The sequence below is a fragment of the Mus musculus genome, chromosome 1 (assembly GCF_000001635.26).
Source record: "Mus musculus strain C57BL/6J chromosome 1, GRCm38.p6 C57BL/6J".
Classification (NCBI taxonomy): domain Eukaryota; kingdom Metazoa; phylum Chordata; class Mammalia; order Rodentia; family Muridae; genus Mus; species Mus musculus.
The window spans coordinates 165,882,177-165,899,724 of record NC_000067.6 but is presented as its reverse complement, the minus strand read 5'-3'; the positions used below and the strand labels follow the sequence as shown (position 1 = coordinate 165,899,724).

Genomic DNA, 17,548 nt, shown 5'->3' with positions numbered 1-17,548 from the left:
GGAGTCCCTGGTGTGCGGTGGCGGTGATAGAAAGGGGAAGGTTAGTGCTCCTGCCTCGCCATAGCTTTAGGCACATTTGTATAAAGCATAATAATCCACATCAGTCTTAGTTAGAGGTCATTCATTTGCTTTTCTGCAATTTAAATATAAGTCTTCACATGAGGGGCAACTAATGAGAGGCATAGTGTATATCTCTCTTGTCTTGGGGTTAAATATTTAGTATATTTCATTTTATTTTGTAGTTCCACATTTGTTCTATTTTCAACTTCTTAGTGAGAGTTGTTCATAGTTGGCATCTTGGCACATGCTTAGATTCTTAGCACTTGAGAAGCCAGGTTTTCACAAGTTCAAGACCAGGCACAACTACATAACAAATTTGAGACCATTCTGGGCTACATGAGACCCTCTATATCCTCATAATAGTAAATTAAAATGAGCAAAACATGTTTACACATACTTTTAAATATATCTTTTTCATGACCCCACATATAATAGACAATGTAATCTCAAAAAGATGAACCTGTGGAATTAAAAAAAACTCAGATAATCCCAACTCAAAATTGTGTTCCTAAAGCAGGGCATAATAGGCACAAACTCAGAGTCCTGGCCCTTGGGAAATAGAGACAGGAAGATGACAAATTCAAAGTAAGTCTGGGCTGCATAATGAATCCTGGTCTCAACAGATTGGAGCTAGAGAAATGACCACTTGCTCTTCTTGCAGAGGGTCTGGGTTCAGTTCCCAGGTTCTTTATGCTGACCCACAGGGATTATAACTCTAGTTCCAAGGGATGCAATGCCCTCTTCTGTGGACATTATACACATGTGTTGTTTATACATGCATATAGGCAAAACATTCTTATACATGAAATAAATAAAAATCTAAAAATAATAATAAAATAACATTGCCAGGTTTGTTGAGAATTGACTCTCACAATAGATAGAGAATTTTGGAATCTGTGGAATTTTGAAGGAGAAATGCTATACTTTTCTGTCGTGTCACTAATCTAGTTGAAGTGAGTGTGAACCATTTAAACTCCAGGAGTTCCTCCTGTTATCTATAAAATAACTATTAAGATACATCTTTTTCAAACTAGAACAAAAGCGATCCAGCTGGAAGAAAAGCACTGTGTACATTTCAAAGGTGATAGGCTCGTGGAGAAAGGCATCTTTTGTAATATATTCAGAGGATCATTGTTCTGTTTCAGTAAGGTTACCAACTTTCCAGTGCCCATGAAGGTTTTACTAAGTGGGTCAAACCTCTCTACTGTGAATTTCTACTCTATAATGGCTATAAATGTGGTCCTTTAGAATACCTGGTTTTGTGATCAACTTTGAAATCAAAACTAAGGGTGAAAATAGATTTTTTTTTCACAGCTTCCAGAAATACTTATGAGAAAAACTATAAAGAATGTGGGAGCATTCTAAAGTTTAACGTAATTTATGTGAAATTTGGTTGGTTCAGAAGTCCTTGATTTAGGGGCACTTGCCACTAAGCCTGATGATTTGGGGCTCAATCCCCAGAACCTACATCTACCTACAGTTAAGGGAGAGAGAGCCAGCTCCCTCAGTTGTCCTCGGACCGCCACTTAGGCACCATGGCCCTCCTGGATTCTCATACACATTAAATAAATAAATAAACAAACAAATAAATAAAGGTGAAATGATAAATAAATTGCTGGGCTTTCTGAACATCTATGTTGCTTGTATTACTGGAAGGGCTTTAGCGTATCAGCACTATCTTTGAAGACTTAGAAATGTTGGTATGATGGCTGAGCTCTCCCTATGGTCCTAGGCTCTACTTGTAGGTGAAGTTGGTGGGAGAATGGAGTAAATAGAACGACAGCCAGTTTTCTGTCTAGAGCAACACTTACTGAAGTAGCCTTTCAAAATAGAAGTTAGAGACATTAATAACATGAGTCTCTTTTCCTCATTCCCCTTTCCTGTTCTATATTATTCAGGGTGATGTTGGGCTCGCTATGGGGAAATTATATGGAAATGACTTCAGCCAAACCACCATCTCTCGCTTTGAAGCCTTGAACCTCAGCTTTAAGAACATGTGCAAGTTAAAGCCCCTTTTAGAGAAGTGGCTAAATGATGCAGGTGAGTGAACATAGAAAGAAATCTCTTCATTGTCCATGGGGTTTCCTAGGAGGGATTAGTCTGCAAACTGGGTGCTTACTGTATTGCTGATACTACAAAGTGTTGGATCCACTAAATCTATGGAAATCATTTGAGCTAGGTCTAAGGATGGACATAGATTTTTTTTTTGAGGATAAGGGTTAGAAGGCCTGTGTGTGTGTAGAAAATCTTAAAGGACAGACAGATTATTCCTTCCTTGAGTAGATTGCCATAGAATTTGTTCCTGGTAATATTTCTGCTTTTGTTAAAAATGACCAGCTATTTCATACAAAATTAGATTTCTGGTCTTGAATTATTTATTTAACTTTGAGACATCCTTTTAAAAACTTTGAATTTTGAGCCACAAAATCAGACTTCAGGAGCTAAAAGGAACCACAAAGATGCCTAACCATGTACTTTCCTTTGTAGATAGAAACAAAAATTAGGCCTTCAGAAAGGAAGATCTTAGACACACCCTCACCCTTGGCATATTGATTCAGTAACTGGGGGAAGTTTAGCCATCTGTTATCTTTTTTGCAGTCACAGGCAAGAACCACTGGTCTGTTCCATCTTGTTTTCATACAGTAGAAAGAAAGCCATTGAAACATGCCCAGGCTTATTCAGTGTTTCCTAAGCTTAAAGAATTCCAAAGTACCCTCTCTCAACTCTTGTGCTAAGAAACTGAAAAGCCATCTTTAAATTAAACATTAAATAATCCAATGAATTTTAAGAAACATTGTTCCTTTTTATCCTCAGCTTATAAACAAGCAAATGTACCGAACTGAGGGAAGTGTAAGTGGAGGAATAGAACCTTTGTATTCTCAGAAACAAACCAAAAATGAGTGGTGACAAAGTTAACCGCCCTGGGATAAAGGTTGCCAGTAAGGACAGTGGGAAGTCAACAGTCCTGAGCAATGCTTCCATGGAATCTCACATTACTAAACATTTTACCAGTTTTCTTGTTCTTATGTATTCTGATATGAATCCTTAAGCTCAGCTGTTTGTGTTTTCTTCATTTCTGTAGAGAACCTCTCATCTGATTCTACAGCATCTAGCCCAAGTGCTTTGAATTCTCCAGGATTGGGGGCTGAGGGCTTGAATCGTAGGAGGAAAAAACGCACCAGCATAGAGACCAACATCCGTGTGGCCTTAGAGAAGAGTTTCATGGAGGTGGGTGTGACTTTTCATGTGTACGGCACTGTTGGGGACTGCAGAGATTAAAGCATATCCTTGTCTTCCTCCGCCCTGTGGGCATTTAACAGGGAGAAAGGAGGATACCAGGTGCTACTGCACTTCAGCGCTGCAGAACTCGAGAGAGACAATGGTTTGAATCATGTGAGCTTTTGGGAGGGAGCTAATCTTGCAGACTGGAAAAGATAGAAGAGTACCTCACACAGAGCCATCTCATAAGCATAGGCCTCCAGAGGAAACCATGCCTGTTCAGACGAAACACTGGTGGTTTGGCTGGCTAAATTTTAGTGTCTTTATGCCTAGAATGGTAGTTTGGGGGCACAACACTAGAGACCTCGAATATCCTATTCTGGAGTTCAAATTAATTCAACAGATATTTGGCTTTAAAACAAATGAACTTTCTACTTAAGGAAACATTGAATCAGGAGTCTTTCTTGTCTTTGCCTCTTATTAAAGGCACATCACGTCTCTTGATTTCAAGATGTTCCTGCGCCTATAAAACTGCCTTCCATTCCTGTCTCAGAAGCATAGTGTGAGGTCCGAGTTAGTATGAATGAAGCACTGAAAACTCAGGCATTCCTAGTAGTCCATAAAGTTGTATCACTTTGATAACTTTCAGATTAATAGACTTTAGCCAGGCATGAGACAGCTAATCCCAGTGCCTGGGAAGCAAAGGTAGGTGGATCTTTGTAATTTTGAGGCCAACCTGGTCTACATGCAGAGTCCCAGGGCAGCCAGAGCGACACACTAAGACCCTGTCTTTAAAAAAAAAATAGACCTTTACAGTAAGGATCACTTATTCTGTTCATAAAATTTTAGATAAGTGTAGTATGTATTAAAACACTTTTGTAGAAGTTGTTGCTAAAGTCTTAATGTGGTCATAAATATTCTACCATGCTTTTCTAGCTGGCTTCTTCCTATGGGTATACTAGTTCATAAAGTTATTTCATAAAGTTGGTTATGGTGGCACGTGCCTTTAATTGCAGTACTCAGGAGGCAGAGGCAGGCAGATCTCTGTAACTTGAGGTCATCCTGGTCTACATAGACTGAGGTTTGATTCCTAAAACCCCACATAGTGGCTCAGAACCATCTGTAATTCTAGGTCCAGGAGATTGAACACTATGTCTTCTGACCTCTGGGGTCAGTGTACATACATGCAGGCAAAATACACATACACGTAATAAATAAATCTTAAAAGAAACAAAGTGTTCTAAAGCTAGGATATAATTCAAATGTAGAGCCATTATCCCTGGATTCAATCTCCAGCATGGCAAATATATAACATGAAATTTTTAAAATTTTAAAAGATGGGCTTTTTTTCCCTCTCTTAGAATCAAAAGCCTACCTCGGAAGACATCACCTTGATTGCTGAACAGCTCAATATGGAAAAGGAGGTGATTCGTGTTTGGTTTTGTAACCGCCGCCAGAAGGAGAAAAGAATCAACCCGCCCAGCAGTGGTGGGACCAGCAGCTCACCTATCAAAGCAATTTTCCCCAGCCCAGCCTCATTGGTAAGAGTGGATGTGGAAGAGATACACACTTCAAGGACTCATTTTTAGTGTTACAGATGTCCTGGAAGTAAATTCACTTCCTAACAGTTGTCTTAGTTACTGTTCTATTGCTGTGATAAAGTACCATGAATGATCACAGTAACTTAGAAAAGAACACATTTCATTTCAGCTTAGGGTTTCAGAGGCTGGGTTCATGGTAGTGATGCAAAGGAACAGCAGCGAGCTCACATTTAGATCTTCAAGTGGTAGCAAAAATTCTGGGAATGGAATAAGCTTTTGAATTCTCAAAGCCCACCCCCCAGTGACACACCTCCTCCAACAAGGCCACACCTCCTCATCCTTCCCAACCGTCCATCAACTGGATTTAAACATATATGCCTTTGCAATTATCCTGATTCAAGCTACAACTTTGAAGGAAGTGTGTGTGTGTGTGTGTGTGTGTGTGTGTGTGAGAGAGAGAGAGAGAGAGAGATACATGTTAAATAAATACATAAAAATGTCTACTTTAAATATTTTCAAAATTATAAAATCTGTCATTGTGAACTGAAGAATTTACTGCTTTCCTTTATTTCTGGAAGTAAACAATTTGAAGTCTTTTGTGTTCTTTTGGATTTTCATCTGTGGCTAATAAGGTTCCACTGTAGCTATAATGACTCCTGAAAATAATGTGTCCCTTTATTACCGTTCAGTCCTGAAACCCATTTTAGTAAACTTACATGATTAAGTGACAGTAAATTTTCAAGGATGAATAGTCAATCTCAAATCTTCACTCTTGGACAGTAGGTCAGCCTTCATATAGACCCTTATTTAGTCACTTCTGCCATTTGCATTAGAACATTATTCCTACATGGAAGAGACATGCTGTGGTCATGGGACTTAACTTTTCTTCCTTTTAGAATAATTGTAGATCACTGTCATGCTGCCAGACAGGCTTCAAAAGAAGGCTAATAATGCACTTATGTTCCTTTTGTTCTTGTTGCTCTGCTTCTATTTTATTTTAATGTTATTCCATGCTGCAACCTCTTTCCCTTTCCACTTAGTTCTTTGAGAAAGGTTTTCTCTGTGTATCCTTAGCTGATCTGAAACTCACTATGTACACCCAACTAGTCTGGAACTCACAGAAATCTCATGGCCTCTGCTTCCCAAGTGCTGGAATTAGAGGCATGTAGTGCCATACCTGGCTCTACAAAGTTGTTTATTTTTAATAATTAATTTTATTTTATGTACATTAGTAGTCTACCTACTGCATGTCTGTCTGTGTGAGGGTGTCAGAACCCTTGATACTAGAATTACAGTTGTGAGCTGCCTTGTGAGTGCTGGGAATTGAACCCAGGTCCTTTGGTTAAGAATATTCAGTGCTCTTCATCACCGAGCCATCTCTCTAGCCCCTCACAAAGGTTTTCTTTAAACTAAAAGGTTATGGGTTATTAAGTGGGAATGCTTTAATCATAAAATTTATGTCGTAACAAATCATAGCCATTAGATAACAGTTCTGTGTAGGTGATTGTTTTGTTTTGGAGGCTTAACTGTCATAGAAAGAGGGCAGGGTCTTATAAAACTGTAAAATATTTATTACAATAGTTCAAAAAATGCAAGATTGTTTTTAAAATCTTTTTCACTAGAGCTTGGAAGTATTGGGGCACATACTCTCTTTTTTATTAGTTCTTTGAGAACGTGAATATATTTTAGTTGTATTTTCCCCTTTCCCAACTCCTGCAGCTCCAAGTACACACGTACACACACACACACACACACACACACACACACTTGTCCCTTTTTTATTTTTTACCCATCAAGCCCACATTCCTGCATGTGTGGCCATCCACTAAGGTGTGACTGACTTACCAATGGCCACAACCTAAAACTGACTCTCCTGCTCCCAGCAGGTTCCAGTGCCAATAATTCCACAGCTAGGACGTGAACACCACCTCCCCGCTTCATGCTGGGATTCTGACTGGCTGGAGCTTGTGTGGGTTATGCGTACTGTCATAATCACTGTCAGGTCCTATGTGCGTGCTCTGCTGGGTCAGAAAAACTGCTCATCTACCTTCCCTAGCTCTTAAAACCATTCCTCCCCATCTTCTGCAGTGATTCCTAAACCTGAGGGAAAATGGGTATGATAGAGAGTCCCCTTTTAGGGCTGAGCATTCCTTAGTCCCCTGTTCTATGCACCATAAACAGTTGTGAGCCTATGTTAACCGCTTCAAAAAGGAGCTTCTCTGATGAAAGTCGAGAGGTGCACTAATCTACAATGTTGAATCTTTAGAGCTAGTTTAACATGTCCATTTAGCAGAGTAATACTAAGTTCTCGCCTTGGGCTTATGATCTGTCTAGCCACAGGTCCCTGGCCCCAGTAACGGTACACACTTTTAATCTCAGGTCTCAGGAGGAAGAAGCAGGTAGATGTTTGTATTGGAGACCAGCCTGGTTAAAACTGAGTTCTAGACCGGCCATAGCTACATAGTAAGGTTGTCTTTTTGTTTGGTTTGGTTTGGTTTTCGAAACAGTTTCTCTGTGTAGCACTGGCTTTCCTGAAACGCTCTGTAGACCAGGCTGCCCTTAAGTTCAAAGATTGTCTGCCTTTGCCTCCCAAGTGTTAGGATTAAATGGTAGTACCACTACACCTAGCTATAAGAGTGTAAGTCAGCCAGTTGGTGGTGGCACACAACCACCAGCACTTGGGAGGCTGAGGCAGGCAGATCTCTGAACTCAAGGATATCCAGGGCTACCCAGAGCAGCCCTGTTTCTAAAAAACCAATAAATAAATGGATGGGTGGGTGGGTGGGTAGGTGGGTAGATTCTCCCACAAAATCAAAAATAAAAACAATATAAGCTCTAATGCTATCAGATAGTTGTCTTGTTTAGGTGATATTTATGTTTAGGTATTGTTCTAGCTTATTTATAGTCTGTCTGACTAAACATTATTCAAATTTAAAAACTATTCAAGTTCTGATTATGCTATGTACATTTTTTCTTGTCTCACCTCTAGGTGGCAACCACTCCAAGCCTTGTGACAAGCAGTACGGCAACTACCCTCACAGTCAACCCTGTCCTCCCTTTAACCAGTGCTGCTGTGACTAATCTCTCTCTTACAGGTAAGCAGCAACCAGCTTACAGGCTAGTAAGCACAGTGCCAGTCAGGTTTCTGTGGAGAACTGCTAGGTCATGAAGGTTCTACGACCTAAGATGTGAGTTGGTTGTGGGGTGTTGTTTGTTTGTTTGTTTGCTTACTGTATGACTATGGCTCTAGGGAGGTTGCTGTGTGAACATAATCATAAGGACTAGAGTTCATATACAAAGTACACATTTAGACCCAAGTGGGCTTAGCAGCCCATCCATAACCCAGTGCTAGGGAAGCAGAGGAAGGGGCTCCCCAGAACAAACTGGGCTAACCAGATTGGCATGTTCCAGATTCAGTAAGAGACCCTGCCTTGATAACAGGGAATAAGCAAGGAGGACACTTATATCAATTTCAGGCCTCCACATGGACCTTACTACATACATGGCAACATATATGCTCCAACTCCATCACTTCGTGTTCATTCGTTCTCTCTCTCTCTCTCTCTCTCTCTCTCTCTCTCTCTCTCTCTCTCTCTCTCTCCCCTCCCCCCTCCCCCCTCCCCCTTCGTGTGTGTGTGTGTGTGTGTGTGTGTGTGTGTGTGTGTGTGTGTGTACCTGACCTTGAGCTGGGCACGTTAGTATTCACTTTTTTTTTTTTTTAAGACTGAGCCCTGGCTGACCTCCTGAGTGGACCACTCACTATGCAGACCAGCCTGGCTTTGAACTTAGATCCCATCTGCTTCTACCTTCTGAGTGCTAGGATTAAAGGTGTGTGTCACAACACCCAAACCCAGCTAAAAAAAAAGTATAAAAAGTTTTAAATCTGTTACCAAACTTTTAAAACACCTCCTTGGGGCTGGAGAGCTGGCTCAGCAGTTAAGAGCTCTAGCTGCTCTTTAGAGGACCTGAGTTCAATTCCCAGCAACCATGTGGTGGCTCACAACCATCTATAAGGGGATCTGATGCCCTCTTCTGCCCTGCGGATGTATATGCAGCAGAGCACTCATACATTAAATAAAGTAGAGAACTTCAGACCAATTTCCCTTATGAATATCGATGCAAAAATCCTCACTAAAGTTCTCGCTAACTGAATCCAAGAACACATCAAAACAATCATCCATCCTAACCAAGTAGGTTTCATCTCAGGGATGCAGAGATGGTTCAATATATGGAAATCCATCAACGTAATCCAGTATATAAACAAACTCAAAGACAAAAACCACATGATCATCTCGTTAGATGCTGAGAAAAACATTTGACAAAATCCAACACCCATTCATGATAAAAGTCTTGGAAAGATCAGGAATTCAAGGCCCATACCTAAACATGATAAAAGCAATCTACAGCAAACCAGTAGCCAACATCAAAGTAAATGGTGAGAAGCTGGAAGCAATCCCACTAAAATCAGGGACTAGACAAGGCTGCCCACTTTCTCCCTACCTATTCAACATTGTACTTGAAGTCCTAGCCAGAGAGCAATTAGACAACAAAAGGAGATCAGGGGGATACAAATTGGAAAGGAAGAAGTCAAAATATCACTTTTTGCAGATAATATGATAGTATATATAAGTGACCCTAAAAATTCCACCAAAGAACTCCTAAGCCTGATAAACAGCTTCAATGAAGTAGCTGGATATAAAATTAACTCAAACAAGTCAATGGCCTTTCTGTACACAAAGGATAAACAGGCTGAGAAAGAAATTAGGGAAACAACACCCTTCTCAATAGTCAGTCACAAATAATATAAAATACCTTGGCAAGACTCTAAGGAAGTGAAAGATCTGTATGATAAGAACTTCAAGTCTCTGAAGAAAGAAATTAAAGAAGATCTCAGAAGATGGAAAGATCTCCCATGTTCATGAATTGGCAGGATCAACATTGTAAAAATGGCTATCTTGCCAAAAGCAATCTACAGATTCAATGCAATCCCCATCAAAATTCCAACTCAATTCTTCAACGAATTAGAAAGAGCAATCTGCAAATTCTTCTGGAATAACAAAAAACCTAGGATAGCAAAAACTCTTCTCAAGGATAAAAGAACCTCTGGTGGAATCACCATGCCTGACCTAAAGCTGTACTACAGAGCAATTGTTTTTGTTTTTGTTTTTGTTTTTTTAAAAAAAAACTATTCACATGACTTTTTTCTTCACAAAACTTGAATAGTGGCTTTTTACATTCATAGAAACATACAGATTTGTCAGGTACATTGAGTACTTTTTATGCTAGACCATTGCCACCCCACCCAACACATGGGCAAGCTCTATCCATGTCATTGTAAATAATACCATTATAGTGCTCGGTTCTTAGTCTGATAGTTCTTGGTGTGATATTGATAAGCCACTCCACATTGTATATCTGTTCCTCTTGGGAATATTTTAACTTCTCCAGGAAGTTAAGGTTGCCATTTACTCATATTATAAATCTATTTTTATAATTCTATCTTTCCCAATAGCCTTTGTACTTATAAAAAGCTAAATACTATATTCTTTCTGATGTGCAGCTTATTGCCTGATACACTCATTATAAAATTAATAAATAAGAGCCAGACATGGCATACACCTTTAATCCCAGCACTTCAGAGGCAGAGGCAGGTTATACCCGATGTCTGCCTTTGGACATCTATTATTTTTCTGTGTGTCTTTCCTGCCATTTGGAATGGGGTTTCAGAAACAAGGAAATATATTTTCTCAGTCTATTGTCTTATAATAAAATACTTGATAATTGACATGTTTGTCTTCGTTTTCTCCTGTGCTTGGCACATATAGGGTCCTGGCAAACATTTCTAGAGGGCCTAGAAATACACTCCTCCAGGAGACACGGTGCTCTTAAACGCCTTGGAGCCGTGCTCAACCACAGGGTTCTGTCTCCACTTTGCCAAAATGATGCAGATGTATTTCTCAGAAAGACAATAGCAATTTGAATTAGTTATCAAACAATGGAAGCTCGAGATTCAGGTAGGAAAAAATGAGCAGAAAAAGAGAAATAGTTCAACAATAGTAAGACACAATACTCTACTTTTGAACTATATCAGTAATGTTGTCAGAGATACACAGACATTGAACAGTATCAACCAAAGATTGTTTTTCAAGGTTGACCTGGCTTGAAAAGCAATCTTTTCAAGCATACCTGGGACATTAAATTAAAGGTTAAAAGTGTATGTTCATTATTTTAACTCATTTTTATTTTATGTGCATTGCTATTTTGCCCACAGATATGTCTCTGTGAGGGACTTGGATCCTTTGGAACTGGAGTCAGAGACAGTTGTGAGCTGCTGTGTAGGTGCTAGGAATTGAACCCAAGTCCTCTTGAAGAACAGCCAGTGCTTTTAACTTCTGAACCATCTCTCCAGCCTATTGTTTGTCATGTTTTGTTAAGACAGGGTCTTACTATATAACCCTGATGACTTGGATTCGCTGTGAAGATCCTACTGGTCTTAAAATTACAGAAATCCACCTGCCTCTGCCTCATGAGTGCTGGGATTAAAGATACGTGCCATCATGCCCTGCCATATTGTGTTTACAGAAATCAACAACGGAAAAAAACTTGAATCCTTTAATGTTTGAAAATTAACATGTGGCCAAGATCCAGTGAATTTAAAGGATTAAAACCATACAAAATATGTCTTTTTAGAAATGAACAACAGATATTTGGGGATCCTCAGATATTTGGAAATTAAATCAGAAGTTTATGCTAAAGGAAAAAAACAAGAAATTGAGAAAATGTTTAAAATTGAAAATAAAGCATCTCAGAAGACAGTAGTTATGGCACAGTATTTCCCCAGCAGGGAGGGCAGAGGCCACCAGGACAGCCTGTGTGCAGTAATAGAGATCAGAGAAACAACACCATGGGCCAGCAGCCTGCAGCTCAGATTTAAACTTCTGGGAGTGTAGGAAGTGGGGGATTGCAAAACATAGCAAGAGGAGAGTGGCTACAAGGCTAGCCTAGGAACATAGTAAGACTCTGTCTTGAAGGAAGGGAAGGACAGAAGGAAGAAAGAAAGGAAAGAAGAATGGATCATAATCATATTTTTAAAAAGAAGAAAAAATTAGTCCCAAAGCAGTCAGAAAAAAAAAAAATAACAAGGATTATAGCAAAAAAAAAAAAACAAAAACAAAAAATAGTAATAAAATGAAGGCAGTAGAGAAATAGTGCAACTGAAAAATGACAAATTTAGCCGGGTGTGGTGGCGCATGCCTTTAATCCCAGCACTCGGGAGGCAGAGGCAGGCGGATTTCTGAGTTCGAGGCCAGGCTGGTCTACAGAGTGAGTTCCAGTACGCCAGGGCTATACAGGGAAACCCTGTCTCGAAAAACAAAATAAATTAAAAATTAAAGAAAAATGACAAATTAATCTGCAGCCAAGAAAAAAGAGACACATATTACCAGAATCAGAGTGGAGCAGTGCTGTGTCTGCGCTTTATCCCTGCAGTCAAGAATAGAGACTGGGGGATCTCTAAATTCTTGGCCAGCCTGTTCTGCATAGTGAGTTCCAGGACACCCAAGGCTACACAGAACCTACCTTGGTATGTAGGTAGGCAGGCAGGCAAGCAGGTAGGTAGATGATTGATAGATAGATAGATAGATAGATAGATAGATAGATAGATAGATAGATAGATAGATAGATATTGAAATATTAATTCTTTTTGTTTAGTTTTGAGGTGGTCCCGCCCTTGGCCTTCCAAATAACTAGAATTAAAGGCGCATGTTCAGCTTATAGTTCACCTTTTTCTGTATACAATTTTAAAGTGCTCAGTTCAGTAAGTTTTGGTACAGTTACAGTATGTGGAACTGCAACAACTATCTAAATATTGGAATAAGCCCATGAGTTACTGGTGCTCCCTCACCCAGGCATTCCTCTTGTACTCGTTTTGGATTGCTTACTTTTAATATTTTAGAGAAATGGATTCGTACAAATGACCCTTTGAATATGCCAGGTTTCTTTCCTATATATGTACTTTTCTCTCATGGCTGAATGGTATTCCACTCTTGGGCTGTACAGCATTGCTTACTGTCTTAGTTAGGGTTTTACTGCTGTGAACAGACACCATGACCAAGGCAAGTCTTATTTAAAAAAAAAAAAACACACAACAACATTGAATTGGGGCTGGCTTACAGGTTCAGAGGTTCAGTCCATTATCATCAAGGTAGGAGCATGGCAGTATCCAGGCAGACATGGTGCAGGCAGAGCTGAGAGTTCTACATCTTCATCCAAAAGCTGCTAGTGGAAGACTGACTTCCAGGCAACTGGGGTGAGAGTCTTAAGCCCATGTCCACAGTGACACACCTACTCCAACAAGGCCACACCTCCAAATGGTGCCACACCCTGGTCCAGGAATATACAAACCATCACACTTACCATTCACAAGCCATAGCAGCGGTGTAGCAGCAGGTTCGGGCTATAGTTAATGCTGCTACTGTGATTTTCAAATTCAAGTTTGTATGTGAGCATACATTTTCAGGTCTTTGGAGTTTAACTTAGAACTGCTGCATAATGTGGCAAACTGGAGTACTAGAAACAATTTCACTCTAAACAAAGATAGTGTAGAGTAAAATGGACAATAGAAACTAACAGATTGTCAAAACTGATTAAAAAATGGAAAATCTAATAGACTAAAAGCAGTTGAGCAATTATTAATTAAAAGTTTAACAAATAAAAGCCCAGGCCCTAGAGGTTTTAATAGTGTTCTGTGGGATTTGTTGTTGATTTTTTGTTTTATTTAATCAGATTTTTTCTAAAAATATAAAATTTCAGAAAATAGGGATTTTTTTTTTTTTTTGGACAAGGCAAGCAGGGTTCTGTTACAAAAGCTAGATAAATACATTGGAAAAAAAATACAGGCTCATAGCCCTCATGAAAAATAGATATTTGGAACACTCAGCTAAGTCATAGCCAGTCCAACTGAGTGTTGTTGACCACTTGCCTCGCATGTGGAAGTCAAAACTGACAAAATATATAAAAGAATATTCATTTTGATTGGGGGACTTACCTCAAGAATATACAGTAGATTTAATATCTGAACACCAGTTAATATATTATACAATAAAAATAGAAATTGAGACAAGACCTGAGCAGTTGGATAAAATGTATTTGACAAATCCAAATCCATTCGTGATAAAAGGCCCTTTGACCTGAAACCGAAGGTGCTGCTTCCACAGGTCAAGAGCAGCTACTCAAGACCCACAGCAAAGAACATGCTTAAAAGGCCAGGCCAGCCACTTCTCCTCGATGGTTGGGAGGCATGTGTATGCTGGCGCACATACATGTGGAGACTAGGAACCAGCCCGCAGATTTTCCTCAGGGACAACTAATTGCTTGGTTTTTTTGAGACAAGGTCTCTTATTGGGACCTGGTGCTCACTAATGTGTGTACCCAGCTGGCCAGCAAAGCCAGAGCTTTGTCTCCACCTCCCCAGCACTAGAATTAGAAGCCTACTCCGCCATACCTGCCTTTCTTGTACTTTCTGGGGATGAAACTTGGGGGTTCATGTTTGTATGGCGAATACTTTCCTGTTTTCCCTCCAACCTGAAATTAAATTCTAAAAGGCATCTTATATTCCAGCATTCTTAAAATGACACTTGTCTGTTTCTAGCTTATTTTATTATTTATTTCTGATTCAACAGTCATAATTCCAACACATAAACTGATAGCTCATTCTAAATAATTATGAAAGGGATGTATTTAAAATTTTATATGAAAAGGACTTGAAAAGAATGAACTTAGAGGCTATATCGAGAGCCAGGTTTCAAAGCTGATTATAAAGATAAAAGTAATGAAGGCAAGATTAAGCTCTTCATAAAATAGATTACATGAAACAAAGCTGTCAGTCCAGTGGAGGAGGGGGGTTTGTTTGTTCTCTATTGATTTTTGACAAATAGCTAAGACAATTCAATAGGAAAGAAGAGTCCCTAACAAATGCTTCTGGAACAGTTGGCTGTCAAAATTCACAAGACCATTTTAGGTTCTTGTGTCAAGCAAAAAGCTAACTAAAATGGATCAGATGCCTGAATTTATTCATAGAATTTCTAGAAAATAGTAGGAGACGGTCTGCGTGTCTTTGTACTGCAAAGGGTTCAACACCCAAAGTATAAGCTTTAAAAAACAAAACAAAAAAAGAGGAGGGGGAGGGGAAGAGATGGTTCAGCAGTCAAAATCACTTGTTGGATTTGCAGAGTCTGAGTTCAGTTCCCAGCAACCACCTGTGACTTTACCTCTAGCTCTAGGGAATCCAATGTCCTCTTCTGGCCCTGTGGAAAGCACGTAAGTGCACACATTTTTGTTTTGTTTTGTTTTTTAATTTGACAGATGATAAGTTAGATTTTATCAAAAGTGAAGTCTTTTGTGCTGTAGAAGAGATCTTGAGGAAAATGGAAACAAAAGACAAGGACTAAAAAAAAGATTTATAATAGAGTATGTATCTTTTTTAAAAAGTAGTTGCATATGGAATATACTAGAAACTCTGAAAGCTCAATAGTAAAGATTCAGCCCAGAACATTTAAGTAGATACTCTACTGAAGAAGGTACACAAGTGAAGAAACTCCATAGGGAAAGATGCTCAGCAATATTGCTTGTTAGGGAAATTCAAAGCATACTTCACAGGACGTGTGTACCCTAAGATGGGTGAGGAATTAGGGTCATAAAAACTGCTGCTCCTGCCAAGTGGTAGTGGGGATATAAGTGATGCAGGCACTGTGGAGATCACTTGAGCATGGTCTTTGTAAATTAAAAACATTAATATATCATCCAATGAAGCAATTTCCTCAAGGAAAATGAAAACAGTCACACCTTAACACTTACATGTGTGTGTGTGTGTGTGTGTGTGTGTGTGTGTGTGTGTGTATTTATAACAGTCCCACTCTAAACAAGCCAAAGCTCACCCAGCATATCTGCACCATTGAGTAGACCTGGAAAAGCAAAGTGCTTGTATGTGAAATGGCCAGGAAAAAAGGCAAATCAGTGGAGACAGGGTAGGTTTGGGAAGTGACTATACACAGGCCTGGGGGATCTTTTCTTGATTGTGCAAGTGCTCCAGTCTGATAGTGTGACACTTAAAGAATTTGAAAATTGATAAAAAGTTATTAACTTTACACTTAAGTCATACTTCAGTAGGTTAGAAAAGGGTGGGAAACAAGAGGAAGTGCTAGGTACCCTACGTGTTCTTGAATCTAACATCTAAGGCTGCTGTGGGGTGGGTGATAGTATTTTGTTAAGGATGCTGAGGCTCTGAAAGCCTGTGCTTCCATGGAGTGCATTGCCAAGGATTCAAATCATAAAGGAGGTATATGAGTTGGAACAGAATTCCATGGCTAGGAGGATGTATTTAAAGATCATGCTGATGTTTTATGTCATAGTGGTTGAATGATGCTGAAATTGGAGATGCCTAGAATATGGATAGTATATTACAACCAGGAAAAAAAAAAAAAAAAACTAAGTTGTTTTTTAACTCATCCCTTTCTAGCCTAGATTAAATCCACTGATTTGACTGGGATTTTCTTCGTAAGCCTACAAGAAGAGTTAATAGGTTGCAGTGAGGAGGAAAGAATAATAATCAATTTAAGCTTTTTTACTTCAAGATTTAAGGTGTTGTTAAAAAAAAGGACAGTTTCAGAATTTAATATTACACGTAAAATTAGGTTTCATGAAATGAAAACTTTGTCGGGAGATTGAAAGTACATTGAAACTTTTTGCCTGTAGAAGAGAAATAAGAAAGCACACTTATCTTCCTGTAGATCAAGATCTTAGAAGAGGATGCAGCTGGGAAGTGCTTAGGAGTCTACCAGACAGAGTCACCACCACAGCAGGTACACAGTGCAGGGCTCGGGCTGGTACCTTTAGAACTGAGGAAGTACTCAAGGGGTAGGCTTAATAATATCCACACTGGTGTAATTTTATTTAGCTAGAGGCAGCTATAGTATATGGAAAGCATTTTAGTTTTGTGTTTGAGAAGGACAAAGGGGGGGATGAATTATTTTTTATAGTATTTCTTAATTAGCAATAAAAAGAAGGTAAGCAAGGTTACCTCATTCAGAGACCACAAGTCACTTTGATACCATTGTGAAGGTATAGGGAGCAGGTGGTGCCCATTGCAGATGGTGTAAGTTCCTCCCAGTGCCTTAGGAGGAAAACTGGGAGTTGTACCCCTCCCTTCTCGGAGGCTGTTGGCCATCAGCCCTGGAGGATAAAGGTAGCAGAGGCTACACGCAGGGTTTGAATAGCCGTGAGTATGATGGAAGAGCTTCGGAAGACTGCTGCAGCTACACAAGCCTACTCTCTTGTTCCAGGGATAGGGTGTATAGGGCTCTTGTAGGGGTACAGGCAGAAAGGACAAATTGGTCATAGCATCAAACAGGCAGCAAGGGCTGATTGGTTATAATACAACACCTACTTATGCTGACAGGAAGCCAGAACAGGACTTGTGTGCTGAGTTATGCAGCCTTACACGGAACTCTATACAAGGTCATTTTTCAAACAAGATCAGCCACCTGTGTTCAGGCACGCTCACCCCCATAGGGAAGCCCTGCTGAGAAAGGCATCCGGCCATGGGGAACTGCAACCTTCACAGCAGGGTTCTCCATATTAGTGCAGCAGAGGTACTTACATGTGAGCTGAGACTCTTGCAGGGGAAGGGTCTTCTGTACCACAAAGTGTTTCTTACGCAAGATTTTTCTGAC

The 17,548-nt window shown here is 39.7% G+C and overlaps 1 protein-coding gene across 11 annotated transcripts in view; it reads left to right on the top strand.

Annotated features, from left to right (window-relative positions):
- The window catches only part of Pou2f1 (POU domain, class 2, transcription factor 1), a 137,600-nt gene that overhangs the window by 103,025 nt on the left and 17,027 nt on the right, over nucleotides 1–17,548 (top strand). For 7 of the 11 annotated variants that reach the window (XR_373598.2, XM_030252286.1, XM_006496704.3 and 4 more), the window contains 5 exons: nucleotides 1,959–2,100; nucleotides 3,143–3,288; nucleotides 4,641–4,820; nucleotides 7,810–7,915; nucleotides 16,607–16,678. Coding sequence is in view for 10 of the 11 variants with exons in the window: in XM_030252286.1 (XP_030108146.1) it covers nucleotides 1,959–2,100; nucleotides 3,143–3,288; nucleotides 4,641–4,820; nucleotides 7,810–7,915; nucleotides 16,607–16,678 (646 nt within the window). In the remaining variant the exon portion in view is untranslated. The remainder of the gene's footprint in view (nucleotides 1–1,958; nucleotides 2,101–3,142; nucleotides 3,289–4,640; nucleotides 4,821–7,809; nucleotides 7,916–16,606; nucleotides 16,679–17,548) is intronic. The other 4 variants (XM_030252287.1, XM_017319360.2, NM_198932.3 and 1 more) reach the window with 1 other exon arrangement.